This window comes from Suillus paluster (assembly GCF_016628075.1).
Source record: "Suillus paluster strain FC165 chromosome Unknown EDB91scaffold_2, whole genome shotgun sequence".
Lineage (NCBI taxonomy): Eukaryota > Fungi > Basidiomycota > Agaricomycetes > Boletales > Suillaceae > Suillus > Suillus paluster.
The window spans coordinates 1,224,964-1,241,353 of NW_024537562.1; the positions used below are offsets into that span (position 1 = coordinate 1,224,964).

General features: G+C 47.8%; 9 protein-coding genes across 9 annotated transcripts; 6 read left to right on the forward strand and 3 right to left on the reverse strand.

Moving 5' to 3' along the window:
* Window positions 1-74: 74 nt before the first annotated feature.
* Window positions 75-1,591, forward strand: EDB91DRAFT_1097661 (small GTPase Rac1). The gene is made up of 9 exons (XM_041317072.1): window positions 75-219; window positions 275-414; window positions 462-493; window positions 549-587; window positions 639-657; window positions 708-889; window positions 946-1,052; window positions 1,102-1,235; window positions 1,288-1,591. The coding sequence occupies exons 2-9, from the start codon at window positions 399-401 to the stop codon at window positions 1,341-1,343; spliced, it is 585 nt and encodes a 194-aa protein (XP_041183891.1). The 5' UTR covers window positions 75-219; window positions 275-398; the 3' UTR covers window positions 1,344-1,591.
* Window positions 1,592-1,737: 146 nt separating this feature from the next.
* Window positions 1,738-4,687, forward strand: EDB91DRAFT_1233936 (uncharacterized protein; the record flags this gene model as incomplete). The annotated part of the gene is made up of 15 exons (XM_041321154.1): window positions 1,738-1,803; window positions 1,852-1,895; window positions 1,976-2,097; window positions 2,147-2,221; window positions 2,277-2,579; window positions 2,635-2,692; window positions 2,740-2,930; window positions 2,984-3,106; window positions 3,156-3,195; window positions 3,328-3,586; window positions 3,636-4,000; window positions 4,055-4,211; window positions 4,261-4,370; window positions 4,423-4,463; window positions 4,494-4,687. 15 exons carry the CDS (start codon window positions 1,738-1,740, stop codon window positions 4,685-4,687), a joined length of 2,148 nt encoding a protein of 715 aa, XP_041183892.1.
* Window positions 4,688-4,853: 166 nt separating this feature from the next.
* EDB91DRAFT_278033 (Prephenate dehydratase-domain-containing protein) lies at window positions 4,854-6,177 on the forward strand. Its single transcript, XM_041326688.1, has 4 exons — window positions 4,854-5,094; window positions 5,160-5,380; window positions 5,437-5,647; window positions 5,696-6,177. The coding sequence occupies exons 1-4, from the start codon at window positions 4,953-4,955 to the stop codon at window positions 6,034-6,036; spliced, it is 915 nt and encodes a 304-aa protein (XP_041183893.1). The 5' UTR covers window positions 4,854-4,952; the 3' UTR covers window positions 6,037-6,177.
* EDB91DRAFT_1097685 (cytochrome P450) lies at window positions 6,063-8,012 on the reverse strand. The gene is made up of 11 exons (XM_041317073.1): window positions 7,907-8,012; window positions 7,824-7,850; window positions 7,719-7,774; window positions 7,627-7,662; window positions 7,384-7,598; window positions 7,286-7,327; window positions 7,085-7,224; window positions 6,699-6,970; window positions 6,522-6,653; window positions 6,327-6,470; window positions 6,063-6,274 (listed from the first exon to the last, which is right to left on the reverse strand). The coding sequence occupies exons 3-11, from the start codon at window positions 7,766-7,768 to the stop codon at window positions 6,196-6,198; spliced, it is 1,110 nt and encodes a 369-aa protein (XP_041183894.1). The 5' UTR covers window positions 7,769-7,774; window positions 7,824-7,850; window positions 7,907-8,012; the 3' UTR covers window positions 6,063-6,195.
* On the reverse strand, window positions 7,535-8,357 carry EDB91DRAFT_278416 (uncharacterized protein). The gene is made up of 4 exons (XM_041326689.1): window positions 8,062-8,357; window positions 7,907-8,012; window positions 7,719-7,850; window positions 7,535-7,662 (listed from the first exon to the last, which is right to left on the reverse strand). Exons 1-3 carry the CDS (start codon window positions 8,261-8,263, stop codon window positions 7,820-7,822), a joined length of 339 nt encoding a protein of 112 aa, XP_041183895.1. The 5' UTR covers window positions 8,264-8,357; the 3' UTR covers window positions 7,535-7,662; window positions 7,719-7,819.
* A 103-nt stretch (window positions 8,358-8,460) lies between these two features.
* EDB91DRAFT_1097692 (uncharacterized protein) lies at window positions 8,461-9,693 on the forward strand. The gene is made up of 5 exons (XM_041317074.1): window positions 8,461-8,594; window positions 8,647-9,000; window positions 9,068-9,161; window positions 9,214-9,418; window positions 9,465-9,693. Exons 1-5 carry the CDS (start codon window positions 8,471-8,473, stop codon window positions 9,567-9,569), a joined length of 882 nt encoding a protein of 293 aa, XP_041183896.1. The 5' UTR covers window positions 8,461-8,470; the 3' UTR covers window positions 9,570-9,693.
* Window positions 9,693-10,880, forward strand: EDB91DRAFT_1097698 (uncharacterized protein). The gene is made up of 9 exons (XM_041317075.1): window positions 9,693-9,889; window positions 9,951-9,973; window positions 10,023-10,069; window positions 10,127-10,136; window positions 10,191-10,262; window positions 10,319-10,324; window positions 10,381-10,466; window positions 10,525-10,585; window positions 10,650-10,880. The coding sequence occupies exons 1-9, from the start codon at window positions 9,785-9,787 to the stop codon at window positions 10,654-10,656; spliced, it is 417 nt and encodes a 138-aa protein (XP_041183897.1). The 5' UTR covers window positions 9,693-9,784; the 3' UTR covers window positions 10,657-10,880.
* A 1,254-nt stretch (window positions 10,881-12,134) lies between these two features.
* EDB91DRAFT_278719 (uncharacterized protein) lies at window positions 12,135-15,260 on the forward strand. Its single transcript, XM_041326690.1, has 13 exons — window positions 12,135-12,426; window positions 12,479-12,508; window positions 12,566-12,606; window positions 12,665-12,709; window positions 12,762-12,865; window positions 12,914-13,247; window positions 13,294-13,420; window positions 13,471-13,941; window positions 14,005-14,345; window positions 14,403-14,559; window positions 14,610-14,719; window positions 14,771-14,811; window positions 14,859-15,260. Exons 1-13 carry the CDS (start codon window positions 12,367-12,369, stop codon window positions 15,185-15,187), a joined length of 2,190 nt encoding a protein of 729 aa, XP_041183898.1. The 5' UTR covers window positions 12,135-12,366; the 3' UTR covers window positions 15,188-15,260.
* A 73-nt stretch (window positions 15,261-15,333) lies between these two features.
* EDB91DRAFT_1233942 (uncharacterized protein) lies at window positions 15,334-16,239 on the reverse strand (the record flags this gene model as incomplete). Its single annotated transcript, XM_041321155.1, has 3 exons — window positions 15,334-15,599; window positions 15,697-16,030; window positions 16,087-16,239. The coding sequence occupies 3 exons, from the start codon at window positions 16,237-16,239 to the stop codon at window positions 15,334-15,336; spliced, it is 753 nt and encodes a 250-aa protein (XP_041183899.1).
* Between the last annotated feature and the right edge of the window lie 151 nt (window positions 16,240-16,390).

The following is a 16,390-nucleotide window of genomic DNA, read 5'->3' on the forward strand; positions in this document are numbered from 1 at the left end:
AGGGACAAATAAACTTGTGCAGTGTTTCATTAGCTAGGGATACGTGAGAAAATAGGACCAAATATTTCGGTGTTGATTCATTTATTGTAGGTTTGCGGAGAGGATATCAGGCTGGCCCATCAAGGACAGCCTATAGTCACACTGATCCTAAGCGCAAAGCTTTCTTTTTCCAACTCGTCGTCACTCGCCTCGCCTCCTACTAATCTTCCGAAATTGAAGGTATGTTTGACACCGTATCTTGGATTGTTACGCTCTGTTTCAGTTTGCTCACCAGCCGCAACTACCTGGGCTTATCTACTTGCGAAATTGGCAGGTTTACACAAGCACTCGCTTATTCTGCGGACACATTGCTCTCCTTAGGCTTCTCTTTCAGGCAACCAACTAGGACATCAATCAGAATGCACAACATCAAATGTGAGTCTTACTTGCGCATTGTTGATATCAGCTAACCTAAGATTCAGGTGTTGTGGTTGGTGATGGTGCTGTTGGCAAGGCAAGTTCTTCTCCACATCGAGGCTCTGGCGTTGAGGGATTTATGAGTGGTGCAGACGTGTCTTCTAATCTCTTATACCACGAATGCTTTCCCAGTGAGTGTTATGCGCGCTTATGTTAGAACAACATTTTAACTTATCTCGTAGGGAGAATACGTCCCAACAGGTATGATCGGGTGGGTGACCTGAAAGCGCTGCCGGCTCACGCAATATCAGTATTCGATAACTACTCTGCAAATGTGATGGTCGACGGGAAAACCATTTCTCTCGGTCTATGGGACACTGCTGGACAAGAAGATTATGATCGTCTCCGTCCACTCTCATACCCTCAGACGGATGTCTTCCTGATCTGTTTCTCACTCGTCAGTCCACCTAGTTACGAGAACGTTAGAACCAAAGTGTGTCACTCTTCAAGTAAATACCCTCACTGCTTTCGTTGACCCCCGCAATCCAGTGGTGGCCCGAGATTTCACATCATGCGCCATCTACCTCGGTGGTTTTGGTTGGCACCAAACTAGACTTGCGCGAAGATCCTGCTACCATCGAGAAGCTGCGTGACCGGTAAGTCCGGCATGTTACCTGGCATCTCTTTTAATCCTGATGTACGCAGGCGCATGCAGCCCATCCAGTACACGCAAGGAGTCTCGATGGCGAGGGACATTGGTGCCGTCAAGTATCTCGAATGTTCTGCGCTATCGCAGAAGGGCCTGAAGACCGTGTTTGATGAGGTTATCCGTGCTGTTCGTGAGTATACATCATCATTCACATAAGAAGATTTGATGAAGCAGACTTAAAGTGAACCCTCCCCCGAAGGAAAAGAAGCGCAGTGGCCGTGGTTGTGTTATCGTATGAGAGTGGATTGTTCTTCCCATGCTCATAGATGGTTTTTCCTTGTTTTACTATATCACGCCCATTTATGTTGTTGCTTCCGTTACGACCTATATGTCGCATTTTCCCGTCTGACGGGTTCTTAGTTTTCGAGAGGGTGGCGTGTTCAGTCAGAGTGACTGCGGTTTTGATCTTGAGTGCCATAAATAACAATGATCCCGGATATAGTGGAGCAATAGTCACTTATAGCACGTACGGGCATTGTGGTTGTTCTTCGACGTTTCAAGCATCTTTGAACCTGCACTTCTTCAAGTTGTGCTATTCGCTCTAGCGGACCTTACTTAGCTGGTCCAATATTGCATGCTGTAATTATTCGCCGTCATACTCTTTATCAGAATCACGTTTCCGATCTTTATCGATGCCTAAAGCACCAGGTTCAGTAGGTTCGGGAACGGGCGGCGCTACTGTCCTCAAGAGAAATCAGGTGCCAGACTTTTCTCTTTCACTCCCGAATCACTCAAATTCGTTCTAGGCCTGCCACCAGTGCAGACGACGCAAATTGGTGAGTTTCAAGATGTCATTTAATCCACGATTCTGACCTATACTACCATAAGAAATGGTAAAGTCATGACTAGATGAGACCTGCCATTGCTCAGACGCTCCACCAGTGATGCCAGACGACCGTGCTCGACCTGTGTTCGTTCGCATAAGCATGCTCGCGATCATGCTCAGCCTGGAGCGAGCCTGCCGGAAACGCCGGAATGCACATTCGACGAAGGTACGCGCCACCGCTCGTAGTGTGGTCCTGCGTTCAAATCTCCCATCAGTTGCAACGACGGAGATCCCATCTACCCCATCGGACAGTCCCAAGAGCAGGTTTGAACGACTGGAGACTCGGATAAGTACGTATCTGGCTCGCTAAATTCGTGGGACTCGTCACCAAATTCTCGTTCTCAGAGGAGCTCGAAACACTTTTAAGTCAAAAGGAGCAGGCAACATCCCCTGATGCAAATCCACCTGGCAGTTCAGCTGCCTCGTCTACCCAGAATTCACCTAGTTCTATTCAATCTGTGCCATTGAATTCACGTTCCGGATCGGCATCCACAATGAGCTTTCCGAGTGAGCTGAATTCCCTATTATCACCATCTACTTTGGACGTGGATGCCCAGACGGTTAACCCGTACTTTTGGAATGGCAATTCGGGTCTCATGGGGGGTGCAAGCGTCGGGATCGATGCTCCCATGCTCTCATCCAGCACGGGTACGCGTGATGACCCATCTTTGCTTCTTGTAATTTAACCCATTTCTCCTGCTAGACGTTATCTGGTCACATTGGCCTGCCAACCTCCCTCACCTGGAACTCATTCGTCACCTGTAATTCATTTCTCCGAGTAATTTCTTTAGCTTACTATTTGTACCAGGGTGGAGATGTTCTTCTTGTTTCACCCGCACGCATCTCGCCTTTTTCACAGAGGCACCTTCATAGCTTTGTTGTCATACCCACCGGACCACCCTGACTTTCCCATCGCTCCCATTTTACATGCTATATGCGCTGTCAGTGCCATTTACACTGCAGCTGGAGGACCTCGAACAGATGCCAGAGACTTCTCATGTAAAGAGCTCATCTTTTCGACGCCCGTTTCGCTGACAATCATTTTGTGGAAGACGAAGGTCAATTCGCACAACCAGACCTGCCTGATACATTTGCAGAGCAACAAGCAATCCACGCTAAGGAAGCGATCGAGAAGTACTTGAAGAAAGGTCAACACTTAGTTCAATGCGTGCAAAGTCAGTGGGTCTATGCAAGCGGACTATGTAGTAACTAACTTTCTCCCAGCGTACGTTTTGCTGATGTGGTACTATTGGTGTCACTCGAAGTAAGCTCATCTTCCAGTCGGATAACCACTCACTTACCAGCTTGTGACAGATGGGTGGAGGTTGTTATGTTTTATTATATCTAAATTGTAGAATATCGCTGACTGCTCTTGATGACAGTTATACACTTGCAGTGGACAAACTTTACGCGTTGCGATACCGTTGGGACTCAACGTTTGCCCTCCTTTCTCTTCGCTACATAAGAGTGCCCCCACATTGTCGATAATCTCTCCGCCTCGCACTCCAATCGAGGATGAAACTCGGAGAAACACCTTCTGGCTGGCATATGCGGTTGATCGCCAACATGGATCCGGCACTGGCTGGGCGCTCTCCCTTGATGACGACGACATTGCCCAAATGTTCCCAGTCACGATGGAGCAGTTTGAGTTGGGGGTCAGTATTGACACTTGCATTTCTTCCTGCTAGCTAATAGTCCACTTAGATACCTGTGAACTATAACGTGCGGCAGTGGTGTCATGTGAGAGAAGCGGTGCTCTTTCATCCACCCGATATCACCGATTCCTTCACGTTGTATATCAAGAGCACTATGCTTCTGTCTTTCATCAAAAGCTTCAATCACCGATACAAGATCAAATCGAATTTGGGAGATCCGAAATTCTTACCAGTTGGGAACTTTGCAACCCAGGGGTATGGAGATCAGCCGGACATCCGGTCGTCCCCTGCCTTCTCGGAATTAGATCAGCTGCTCGTGTCATTCCGATCGTCATTTCCCAGTAACCTGAAAGACCCATTCAGGACGGGGCTGGTGGACTCACACCTATACACCACTTTCCTGACCTCACACGTGTAAGTAGTTTCAGTTCTATGACCACTCGTGCAAGCTCATTGGCCTATTTATAGATCAGTAATCTTACTTCATGAACCTCACTCGAATATCCATAGGGCTAATTGCACTTCCGCTGCCAAGATACTCGAGAGTGCCCGTACGATCCTTGATCTCATATATGCGGTGTGGTCTACGAACTATGATATCGGACTTTTGGACTATTTCTGCCCGGTATGTGTTAGTTAACCCGAGTTAGCCTGTATCTTATCCGCTTTACTAGTTTTGCTGGTATCTCGCGGGGCGAATTTTTAGCCGTTTCCTCCATGCTGCTCAGGACGCTGGTTGTGTTCAACAGATGGAAACCCTACAGGCAGAGCTTGATTTTGTAAGGTCAGTGTTGCACAACGCCAAGTGATTGTCCCAATAACAAAATCTGGCTCAGGTTGGCATTGAGCAAGATGGCCGAGCGACTTCCCCTTGCACGTAAGTTGTTTAGACGGTTTCCGCTTGCAGTACTCAGTGAGACATTTTCAGACCGATACCATAGGATGTTAGATGCTTGCATTCTGGAAGTCGGCGGTCCGGCAGTCGTGCATTCGAGTCTTGCGGATGGGAGACCAGTCCCTACCGTCACTAATCAGCAGCTGCGTGCCAGTACTAGCGTTACGCAGACAAGCGCACCTCAGTACCACACGGCACTTCCTTAAGATAATTGACCTAGACCCCATCCTTATCCTTATCCTAGTTTTTTGTCGCAACGGTCTGCCTCGTCAGTAATTTATCACAATAAATAATGTATTATAAAGGCCGCCATGTTTTGTCTCCGTTCATGAAGTACTTTAACCTTGGAATTTTTATATGATGATACATACGGTAGTCAGCGCTCCAACGTTTGACACGTGTAATTCATCAAGACCATTGAACCGAACGCCCTGGACTTTGAAAACTTGGAGCACGATATAGACTCCATCGATGCTAAATACCCCTTCGGCATTATCATGCCCCGATGCTCCTGCACTGGCTTTCCTAGGTCCGCTCGGAACATATTCCCATCAGGCGGCATTTGACGCTTTTGGCGATTGCGTTCATTATGTCGCGAAGCAGACCATCGCCGGTAAGTCGATTACTGTTTCTCCCTGTGACCATCAACGTTCATCTATGATATATTGAATCCTCCAGACGTCTTCGAGTCATTATCGTCTGAGCTGCCCTTTGGTATTATACCCCAAGAAAATAGCACCAACGGGTCGGTGATCGAGACCTACAACCTACTTCGATGCAGAATCATTGGTCGGGACAGTTTCGTGAGAGGGGAGACAAATATGCCGATCGAACATTCCTTGGTCGTTCGCCAAAATGTCAAAATGGAGGACATCGAACACGTTCTCAGCCACGAGCAAGTGAAAATATATATGTCCCTCATCATGCATATTGCACTTTCTGACTGATCATTCAGGCGTTAGGCCAGTGTAAGATGTTTTTGAAGGAGTTCCTTCCAAGAGCATCGCTTGTGCCGACCGACTCGACTGCGAGTGCTGCTCGTGCATTGCTCAACCCGCCCTCCAATGGTTTTGACCCCTTGAAGAGTGCGGCGATTTGTTCCACGGTCGTGACTTCGTTGTTTCGTGACCTGGAAGTATTGCGCACTGGCATTCAAGATGGAGAATGTACGTGATGTCGTTGATGCAGTACGGGAACGGCCTAATATTCTGCAGCGAACACAACACGTTTCTATATCGTATCCTATGGCACGGATGCTCGGGTCCCATGGAAATCACCACCTACCTATCAGAGGCGTGCTCTGATTCGTCTCTTACCTGATAGAAGCTCAGGAGCATGGGATGCTTCACGGGCAATCAAGGCACTTAACATGCCAATCTCACGCATAGACCGACGACCATCCCTAGGTTCAAACACCTTTCATGATGCATACTTTCTTGAAGTGTATGCCGAAGGAGGACAGGAAGATGATATTTCCTGGTTTGATTGTGTGAACCAGGCTGTCGAAAGATTAAGGCGAGCAGGTTTTGAATCTACGGTGCTGGGCATGTGGTAGCATTGTGTAGCCAAAATTACAGATGTACTCGTTTCATGTGTGTCATAACGCAACATCAAAATTCATCCATCAAGTGCGTGAAGCCGAAAAAGTTGTTATTGGGGAAGAACCAGAAGTTCACGCTCTAAACCTCCCGCCGATACGTGCAGCGGCTCGCGCTCAGGAGGCAGTACCCTTGATTAACTGATCAGCTCTTTCCGATCGAGGTATAAAGCGACACTTGAAAGGCTTAGGTCGGCTTATTCGTGTTTGTCAATAGAACATCTTCTGAAAGGAATGGCATGGCATACCTAAGTAGAGAGGCAGTGTACACCACTTCTGGTACAATCTCGAGGCCATTCTCATCAATGGCTCTCTCAATTGAGTACACGGATAGAATACACGCTATGGAAAACCAAACAGATTCGTACGCCAGCCAGCGTCCAGGACAGATCCTGATCGAAGTGAATAATGTTGGCCAAATAAAGATATTTGTTGCGACAAACCGTCTTCCAAACCCGAAGGCTGGCCAAGGAAGTTTGTTGATACCAAGGTCTTCGTTCCTTGCTTGGTCCAAGAAACGCTCAGGACTGAAAATTAATGGATCCGGGTAAACATTGGCGTCGTGCAGGATTGCCCTACAAACTGTAAGCTTCACCGTTTTTAATCAACATTTGACTTACCAAACGTTAGGCAAGACTGAGGTACCGTTGGGAATAAAATAACCGTTGTACTCATCATCTGAAGATACAAGGCGAGCCACTCCCATAGGGAGCACTGGGTTCCATCGTAGACATTCCCAAACAATACAGTCAATATATGGCAGATCAGATCTGTCGGCAAACGTTGGCAGGCGCTCCATGGCAAGAACATCATCAAGTTCTTTTTGCGCTCGTTTAAGCACTTCGGGGTGAACCAGCATCGCCAGGACGAATGAAAGCAAGGTAGAAACAGTCTGTAAATCAGATCAGTGGGCATCAGAGAGCTCGCGGATATTGCAGCAAACCGTATCTGCACCAGCTAGAATTGATTCAGCATTGACATGTTCTTGTGCAACTAAAACTTTTACCTGACCTGCATAGGAGATACCTGCGACATTTTTAATCGTGGTCTCATAGTCGGGATCCGGATTTGCACCCTTTTGCAACTTCTCCAGTTCCTTCTGCGCAAAACATGGAATGGCAGTGCCGTTCGCCATGCGTTCCCTCACTGCCTGAAATGGTTTGTCGATCATGGCCCTTAGTCATTTTGCGCCATATTAGTGCTTGACGCTTGAAATTTGCGCCGGGCATGTATGCAGGAACGTATTTCACTGCAAGCAGGAACTCTGGTTAGTGCTGTTGATTACCACTCGTGTGGTCAACTTACAAAATGGTAGATAATCAACCAAAAACGAGCCAAAGATGCCTGCCATGCCAAGACCCTGCATTGCTTCGTCTGCCAGCGTCACGTAAATGTCACCTTGGTCCGAAACTTCATGTCCGTACGAGATTCTCATAATGATAGCTGCGGCCGTGCGGCGCAAGTGGTGAGCAAAATCATCCGGTGTATTGGCCAAATTTCGAAGAGTTGTATAAGGTCTCCTTTACTACGACTGGGTGATAGTTGGACGTCAGTAGCCTGCGAAAGTGACGATGGAAGAGCGATCTGTCTGAGAGGCCGAAGCTGCATTTTTACACGCCTATGCTAGAATGACCACGCACGTTGTTTCCACCTGCTCCCATACGGCATTGACGAAAAGAGCCAATCCCATCCCATTCTAGCGGCTCTCAGACACGCATCAGCAATCAATTCACAGTGGCACTTACAGTTCGACTACCATAGTTCTGATGGGCCTGTGGTTTCCATTAGACTAATCAAACGAGCGAGTCGCGAGATGGATATAACTTACCTGGAAGAATAATTTCTACTCCGCTTCTCAAAAAGGTCCTCTGCCACCTGTGCAGAGTTGATGACAATGATAGGGTTACCCAGAATGTAGACATAGATGAGGTCGCCTGTAAAGTTCTTTCATAAGCGTTACCTCTAGTGCTCCATGTGTCCTACCGTATGATTCTTTCCACTTCGCATAATGAAGCCACTGATAGCTGGTTGGCAAACTGAAATTCCCAAACCAACCTGTGGGAGGACCAGGTGGTAGACGTCTTCTCACGGAAACACGACCGTATGTGTGTAGAAGAAAACATGTCAATGTGAGGAGAGTAAGAAAAAAGATTGAAAAATCAACCAAGGGTGACGCCGATTTCATGCTTTATGATAGCAGGGAAGAGAGCCTGACGGGGAGGATACGTATTACACCTCGTTTTATCTCATGGCGATTTAAATGGTCATATGCCCATCCCTTAATCACTCTAACGTACTGATTACCTGCCAAGAACCCCTTTATGTAAGTCACGTGTCGCATACTTCAAGTCACTTAGTCAGGCACGGAGGCTCCGCTTTCGAGTCGTCTATAATGACCACCAATCCATTAGCTGGTCCATCAGCCCTCAGGGACATCGTACATCCCCAATTCCACCAAAACAACTTTCCAGAAGAGCTGTATATAAAGAATGAACTTGGCCTCAAGCTTGATAAAGGTGATTTCCCGTTTTTAAAAATCACCGACTCTTTTACTGACAGGTCCCGGAGATGATCAAATATGTCGCTTGTCGTTGACCCCGACAGGGTGTCCACTGGGACCACTCCACTGTCCTTTACGACATACAACGCCCTCTTCACAGAACTTTCAGCCCCCCAAGCAATTGCCAACCCATCCCCGTGAGCGAGAACGTTTAGCTACAGTCTGTAAACATTGGCTACGTGGTTTGTGTAAAAAGGGTGATGCGTGCGAGTTCTTACACGAGTACAATCTCAGGCGCATGCCGGAGTGTTGGTGGTATGCAAAGTATGGTTATTGCTCCGCAGGAGATGAATGCCTGTATGCTCACCCCAAGGAACGCCGTGTTGAGTGTCCTGATTACAAACGCGGGTTCTGCAAACTAGGTGCGCCTCAATAAAGTTACTTTTTGCGTTGAATATATTAACTGTATTGATATTTGCACATCGATAGGACCGACATGCCCTCGCAAGCATGTTCGTCGTGTCGCCTGTCAACTCTACCTCACCGGCTTGTGCCCACTAGGTCCAGATTGCCCTCGTGGCCAGTGCGTGTAATTTACACTCGCTCTTTTTACTCGACTAATTTGTTTTTCACAGCCCAAAACCCAACTTACCACCACCTAGATCATATGAGCCTCCCTCACCGCCTTCAAATCGTGATCTCGGCCCCCCACCGCCAGGATATGGTCGGTATGCTGATTTTGACCGAGGAGCCATGGGTCCGCAGGTGATGTCGCACAGTGGAGGACCGAACGGAAGTGGACCACCTCGTAGAAACCTCGACGAAGTGCTGTGTTTCAAGGTTTGTTTTCATATATCTTTGTAAGGAAAATACTCATCATACGCAGTGCGGAGAAAAGGGCCATTATGCCAATCACTGTAGGAATCGTAATGTACCAGGCAATCGTGGTGGTTTAGAACGTTCGAAGAGGTACGGTGCCATGGACGATTGATGCCTTCTGCTAGACACAATTTCCTCAGTATGTAGTTAGCTGTGCCTTGGAATGAACCTATTATTTGCACACCTTGAGAGATACAATGCATATCTTGAGAGCAGCATGCAACTTAGTGTTCAATGATCGTGTGACAAGTGTTTATCAGCTTTCAAGTGGTGTTTCCACTCAGAGTCGCAACTTGCAAGCATAACTCTTTTTACTGCTTGCATACTATGGGCTGGCAGAAAACATTTACGCTTCCACAAAAATCCAAAGGGTGTCATCTTGTCACGGACGAGGTGTACACCCAGATTGCACCAGGTATTAAGGACGTGAAGGTATGGAGCGCTAGGATTTGATAGCTCTTTCAATCCAATGCTCAGATCACATCTTGCACAGGTTGGAATGCTTTTCCTCTTCATGTGAGTGTTGTACAACTTGTATTTCGGTCGTTCTCGAACACTGCTATAGTCAACACACGTCAGCCGCGCTGACGATTAATGAAAATTATGATCGAGGTCGGTATTCTGTGAAGCAGGTCTGCGGGTCAGTGCTAATCGTATTCTGTGTTCCAGACGTTCGCAAAGGAGAGATATCATGAACCGAAAGGGGACGACGATGTTGGCTGAACTCTTCAATAGATATGGACATGGCTCTGGACAATATCGTTCCCGAGAGTCTTAACTGGATGCACACAGATGAAGGCCCAGAGTGCTTATTTTACATTCACTGCTTGCTGACAAGTAGGCTCATATGCGTGTCTACAGCGATTCGTATGTCGCTTTGTCGAATTTCAAAGGCGCCGTCCTCATGAACAATGTGTTTCCAGTGTCTCTCACACAAAGACATCATTGATCGGCGCCACCATCTCGATCCCAGTTACCGATGGCCGTCTGAACCTCGGCACCTGGCAAGGTTGATACTCTTGCTCCCGTAGAGCTTGCCTGATTGTTCACATACGTCCACATTCCAGGTATCTACTTGACCGAATTCAGACACGCAGCACATTCTAGGCGTGTCGTTGCCACAGTGTTGTAAGTCATTTCTATATTCTCGAATCTCGGGGCAATGTTAGCTATTATCTAACCCGGAGAACAGGTCTTAGAATGTCAGCAATGAACGTATGGAGCAACTGTGAATATTCCACAGTGATCATGAAAGGCGTTTTACACTATTATGGATGTTTATGGTTACGTGCTACAATGCTCTATCCCTTTAGACTAACATCGATCGGCTCAAATTGGAAACCCCTGTTCTATCGTCTCGTCTACCCTGCCTAAAACAAACTAGATCTACTATGATCTCCATACTTGGAGAAAGTTGTGCGAGTTCCACGCACTGACAGTTTTGTTGAACATGAGGTAGGTGCACCTCGCGTTACACAAGAACTTGCGCAATCATGATTTTGCTCATGACTCGATGTTACTGTGGGTTTGAGATTTCAAGCCCTTTAATATCCCAGTATCCCGTTGTTCCCGCGATAGCGTCCCCTTCTTCAGACTGTTCAGTGTTTCAACCCAATCTTTTTTCGGTACATATTAGGTGATGCCCAAGGCGGCGATTATACTTATGGCAATAAGCTCTTCAACCCAAGAACTTCGAAGTTACGTTGGCACTGCTCATGATGGCACTCGACGGCGCCTGCTAAGTTAGCCATGCCTGTGACCAACTCCTGATACGGCTTGAAGCATTGCACACGTTTTCAGCTTGGTAACAGCTGTCTCCATGCCCAGTACTAGTGCTCTATAATGCATAACCCCTATAACTAGTGATGTGCAAGGCCCGGCCTTAAGCCGTGACTTTCAAGGTAGGTTTTGATCTTTGCACGGCAAACACCGGATAACTAGATAGTTTATCTGTGCCTCTGTACTGGGGCACCATAGCCTAAAAAATCAATACATCGAGTCCTCTTATCTCCAAATGGCTCCGCGCGTCTATTCAGATGAGGAAGCGCCTGCACGACGTCCTAAACGGGTTGTTGTGCCGTCGGCCAAGGTAATCAGCGCAGACGATATCACAGAAAGGCTCACGGTGCCGCCAATGCTGTACCCTCGCACGTCCAAACTCCCAGCTAGTGTTGGGAACCAAGTAATTCCGTGAGCGGCCAGGCTTGGCGATCCGAGTCCAAAGGAATTTTCATAAGATTTGGGTGACTCACTAGAGCAACGGGAAAACGCTTGTGTGGGAACTTCTGTCGTGGAAAGACTTGTCAATAGGTAGACTGTGTGAACAGCCAGGGAAGCCTACTCTCCCCCAATAGAAGGAAAACAGTCGTTCCTTTAGGGAGAGTTTGCTTCGGTCAAGGGTACTACCAGTAGTACTGTGTCAGTACTTGCGTTTCACAAATATTGGTGCGCGGCGGCCGAGTCTGGCGGCCTGTACACAGGATCCAGAACACGCTTAGAGTAATATCAGCGTTAATATATCGGAGCTGATGCTTAGCTGGGTCAGGTTACTTGTCTGTAAGTATGACTGCCATTGCCAGTGCGATTAGGGTAATGAATGAATTTGCAAAGAACGTTTCAGACTTGTACCTACTTTTAACTTGTACCTGGTGGAAGATTATTGAAGGTCCGCGAGGCCAGTCGCCCAAATACGCTCATGATGGTATCTTTGCGTCCATGAAAGTGCGAAACTCTTCGTGACTTCGTCTATATCAAAGGACTTTGACTACTGAGTACTAGTACTCACCCCGAGTATTTTTCCTCTTCTGCAACTGCTGACCGGACGGAAGCCTTCTACTTGCTTCCCCACCACCACGCATTGACCGAGCCACAGACATTACTAGCACAGCACCAATATTCCACGCGTACTAATGCCCAAGGCAGCCCCAACCGCTAGCGCTACCAACCGCCCTGCACTTCGCAGGAACCAGGTAACTACATACCAATTCTTGAATACTTTGGAATGTTTGACATCCCCCAAAGGCTTGTCGGCCATGTCGAAAGAGAAAACTTGTGAGATTGCAATCGGCCGCCCTAGCTGGCCAAAGGCTGAAACCACGCTGTCTCTAGAAATGTGATGCCGCCCGTCCCCACTGTAGCACATGCGTCAAGTGCGTACTATATTTCTCGGCGTTCGGTGTCCAGATGGCCTGACTCACTGTGCACCAGGCAGTGGCAGTCCCTCATAAGTGTGCCGGCGCCCCCTGACTACGCGTACGCTCTTTATGAGTGCGTTTTGCTGGTAATTTTTACATTCATATCTCAGGCACCCCGCCGAACCGCAGTGCATCTACGATCCAGTAGAAGGTCTCACTTTGGCGCCAGATACAAATCCTCTCGAAAAAATTCGGCTTCTGGAGGAAGAAGTTTGTAAGTCACACCACCAATTTAACTAATCGTTGACTGAATCGCATGTAGCGAGATTGAAGATGCAACTTCAAGAGCAACGAAACACCGGGCTATCAGAATCATCTCAGCAACCACTACGCCGTGTCAGTCATCTGCGCCCTGAATCTGCTTCATCTTCCTTCACATCTGGAAGTCAGGCGACTAGTTCTGTTCAAACACCGTCGCTTCCTTACCAAAAAGACCGGATACTTCCAGGACATCTGCACGATTCTGATCCCCGTGATAACAGCAATAGTCCAGAACTATACGAGGTTGGGCACAAGAGCTCCACTGACACCATTCTCGACATAATATATTCAGGCTGGAATCCTGATCTCCCTGAGCGAAATGTTTTGGAGCACTAGTGAGGGCTGACATTCTTTCCATCGCATTCACTAAGGCTTTCTTAGTATAGACGTATTTTTCAAGTGCGATCCTTGTGGTCCTCGCATCCTTCATCGGCCATCGTTTCTTGCAGCCGTACGTCTGGATCCTAGGGATTCTTCCTTTCCACACTCGGCCATACTCCATGCGATAGTGATTCTGCCACTAGCTTTAATCTTGGATTTTACTGACAGTAGTGGTAGTGTGCGTCAGCTTCCAGGTGGTCCTCTCGCAACGTGGCGACTTTGCCCGACGGCACAAGACGTGATGAATTTGCAGAGTTCCATGCTAGCAAAACTCGACAGTATATCGACAATACTATGGCAACTGGTCGAGATATCTTCCCCGTCGTTCAGGCGTGCATCCTGCTTGCTTGGTATTTCTATCAAGAAGGACGCTGGGTCGAAATTTGGATTTTTGCAGGGTTCCAGACTCGAGTTGCCATACCACTACGGTTAAATTACCCAGGAACTTTCTCGACACACAACACTATATCACCAGGTGGGTACCTCCCGCCCCCGAAGGACCTTAGAGATCTGGAGTCACGTCGTCGTACCTGGTGGACAACAATCATATTTGATCGTATAGTATCGGTCGGTGGATGGATCCACGCAATTGATGAGAGGGACATCGGAACCGAGCTTCCTCTCCGAGGGGAAGACTTCGACTCTGAGGTGAGTCATTTCTCTTTGGTTTGAGAGCTTCTGATGACTCTGGGTTGACCCCACCCTTTTCAGCAATTAATGCCTAGCAACCCTCAAGACATGTGTACGGAAGACGTTTTTACGACACATCTACCGAAATACACCGATTCTTTTCTACTTCTTATCAAGGCCATCATGATGTTCGGTCGCGTCACAGACTTCAATGTCCGAGGAAACTTACGTGCTCCGACTGCGCCTAGCAAGTTTCAAGACCCCTTCCAATTACCTGGCTTTGTAGATCTCGATCGACTTGTCTATAGTGACTTCCTGGAGAACCTCCCGTCTATGTTCAAAATGACAAGCGCTAACGAACTGCCTGGCAGTCATAGCTCGGTGGATACAGACCTGTATATGGTCCATATTATACCGCACGCGTAAGTGGTTGCCCTTGTCTTCCTCTGTTCAATCCTCACAGGTCGACTTGAATGAAGAGCTACAATTACACTACATAATCCTTATCTTGACATAACTGACTTGAATCGCATCTCCACGAGCCGATGTATCAATGCAGCAAGAGCCATTCTTTCAGCCTACTATAAGTTATCCGAGACCTCTTTGGATATATCACGATTGCACCCTTTCGTAACAGTGAGTTTCTGAGCTGCCCCGCTCAGAAGTCATTCATCCTCTACCCCCAGATCTGTTGGTACCTTGCCGCAGTAGTTCAAGTCCAGGTCTGCAAGTACTTCATAGAAGTAGGGGATGAGGCAAGAGAAGATCAGGTATGGGGTGAAATCAACGTCTTGCGGTATGCCATCGTTTAGAAGCGCGTGGCACGTCCTATTGACTGGTGTCACAGACAAGCAATGATCAACTATGGAGCGAGATCTCCCATCGGTAGTACGTGTATCCCTTTCATCAAAGGCGCCTCATTCATCATTACACAGCTCGCCAAGAGAAGTTATTACAAGGCCTTATGAGAGAAATTGTACGATTGACAAGCCAGAAGCAGCCATTGGAGGTGGGGCTGCCTCTATATCCATTCTCTCATACCACATTGTTTGCGACGCCAACTTTACCTGAAAACGCTCAGATGGCGCCTCTGCCCAATCCATCCACATCGCGCTCAATGGAGTACGATTCCCCGACATTTGTAGAAGACTCGGGTTCACTAGATTTATACTGCCGCGGCACTGGTAACGCACCCCCACTTCCGTCCAACTGGGGGCCCCACGAGCCGCTCCCTCCTGAGAATGGATTGGTGCGATGGAGTTAGCGCACATGAGTTTACATTATTTGCTTTCGGACTATTACATGTACTGTCATCATGGACTGTGCGTATTACTTATAATGCATTGGATTATTGGTGGATAGTTCTCATTATCATATGTACGTGGTGTTCAGTTCATCGGTGCATTGACATCATACAAAATCGCGAGAGCCCTGTGATTGTCCTCTACTTCTTTCGGCCTCCAGAATAGCGTCAAATTTGGCTTGCTCTGCTGCCCGATCATCGGATGCAGACGGCGGTAGGTCGTGACTCTGCGACGAAGTTGAGTTGGGCAGTCTGTTCCGTTCATGGCGCTGTCGGATAGTGTCCCAAGAAGACACATAACCAGAAGAACGCGCGTTCACTGCACGAATTTCCTCCCAGCGATTTTTCGGTTGAGCTGCTTGGGTTGAACCGGCTGCAAAAATATTAGGGCGGAATGAACCAAAACCAAGACAGTTACTCGCCATCGGGAGCATTAGATTGAGTCCATGTTTTCTTCCAATTCTCCTCACTAACCATCTCAGGGCCATGTTCTCTACTCCCGGAAGTAGCAGTGTCGTCCAAACGTGCACCATCCTTTCGGATGCGTTCCAGCGTGAAACCCAAATGCCCATCGCCGCCAAGTCTGCGGTCAATATTCTGCAACGCTTCTATAAAGCCTCCGGGGTTTTCCAGGGCTTCTGTGAACTGCCTGTGGGCCAGGACTTGTCTAACCTGGCCAAAAACCATCCCAACCAGGGTAGCAGCGCCCGAGCCCCATACAAGTTTGGTGTGAGACCACCTGGGACGAGCCATGGAGTGCCCATAGCCAAGGGTGGCACCTGCAGCCCCGACGCCATATATCGCCTGTTCGCAAGGATCCGCGGTCAAATATGAACATGATACCGGAACAGCGAACGAACAGGCCAGTGTCTGTGCCCCCCAGGCAGGAATCTAGTTGCTGTATCAAAATCGTGCTGGGTAATGACACCTTTCTCTAACTCCGGCTGAAGGAGTTCAACGGTGCGTGTCCGCGAGGAGAAAGTGGTTTTGAGCCAGTGCAAGGGATATGACATCGTTGATTGTGTCAAGGCTAGTTTATGATAATTAATTAAATAACTCTTATGTTAAGTTAAAATATTGAAAACAAAAGCATTGTATTATTTTTGTTTCATGCTCTCATGCCATCATATGTGCTATGAAGTTCAAACGTTCATCAATCATTAA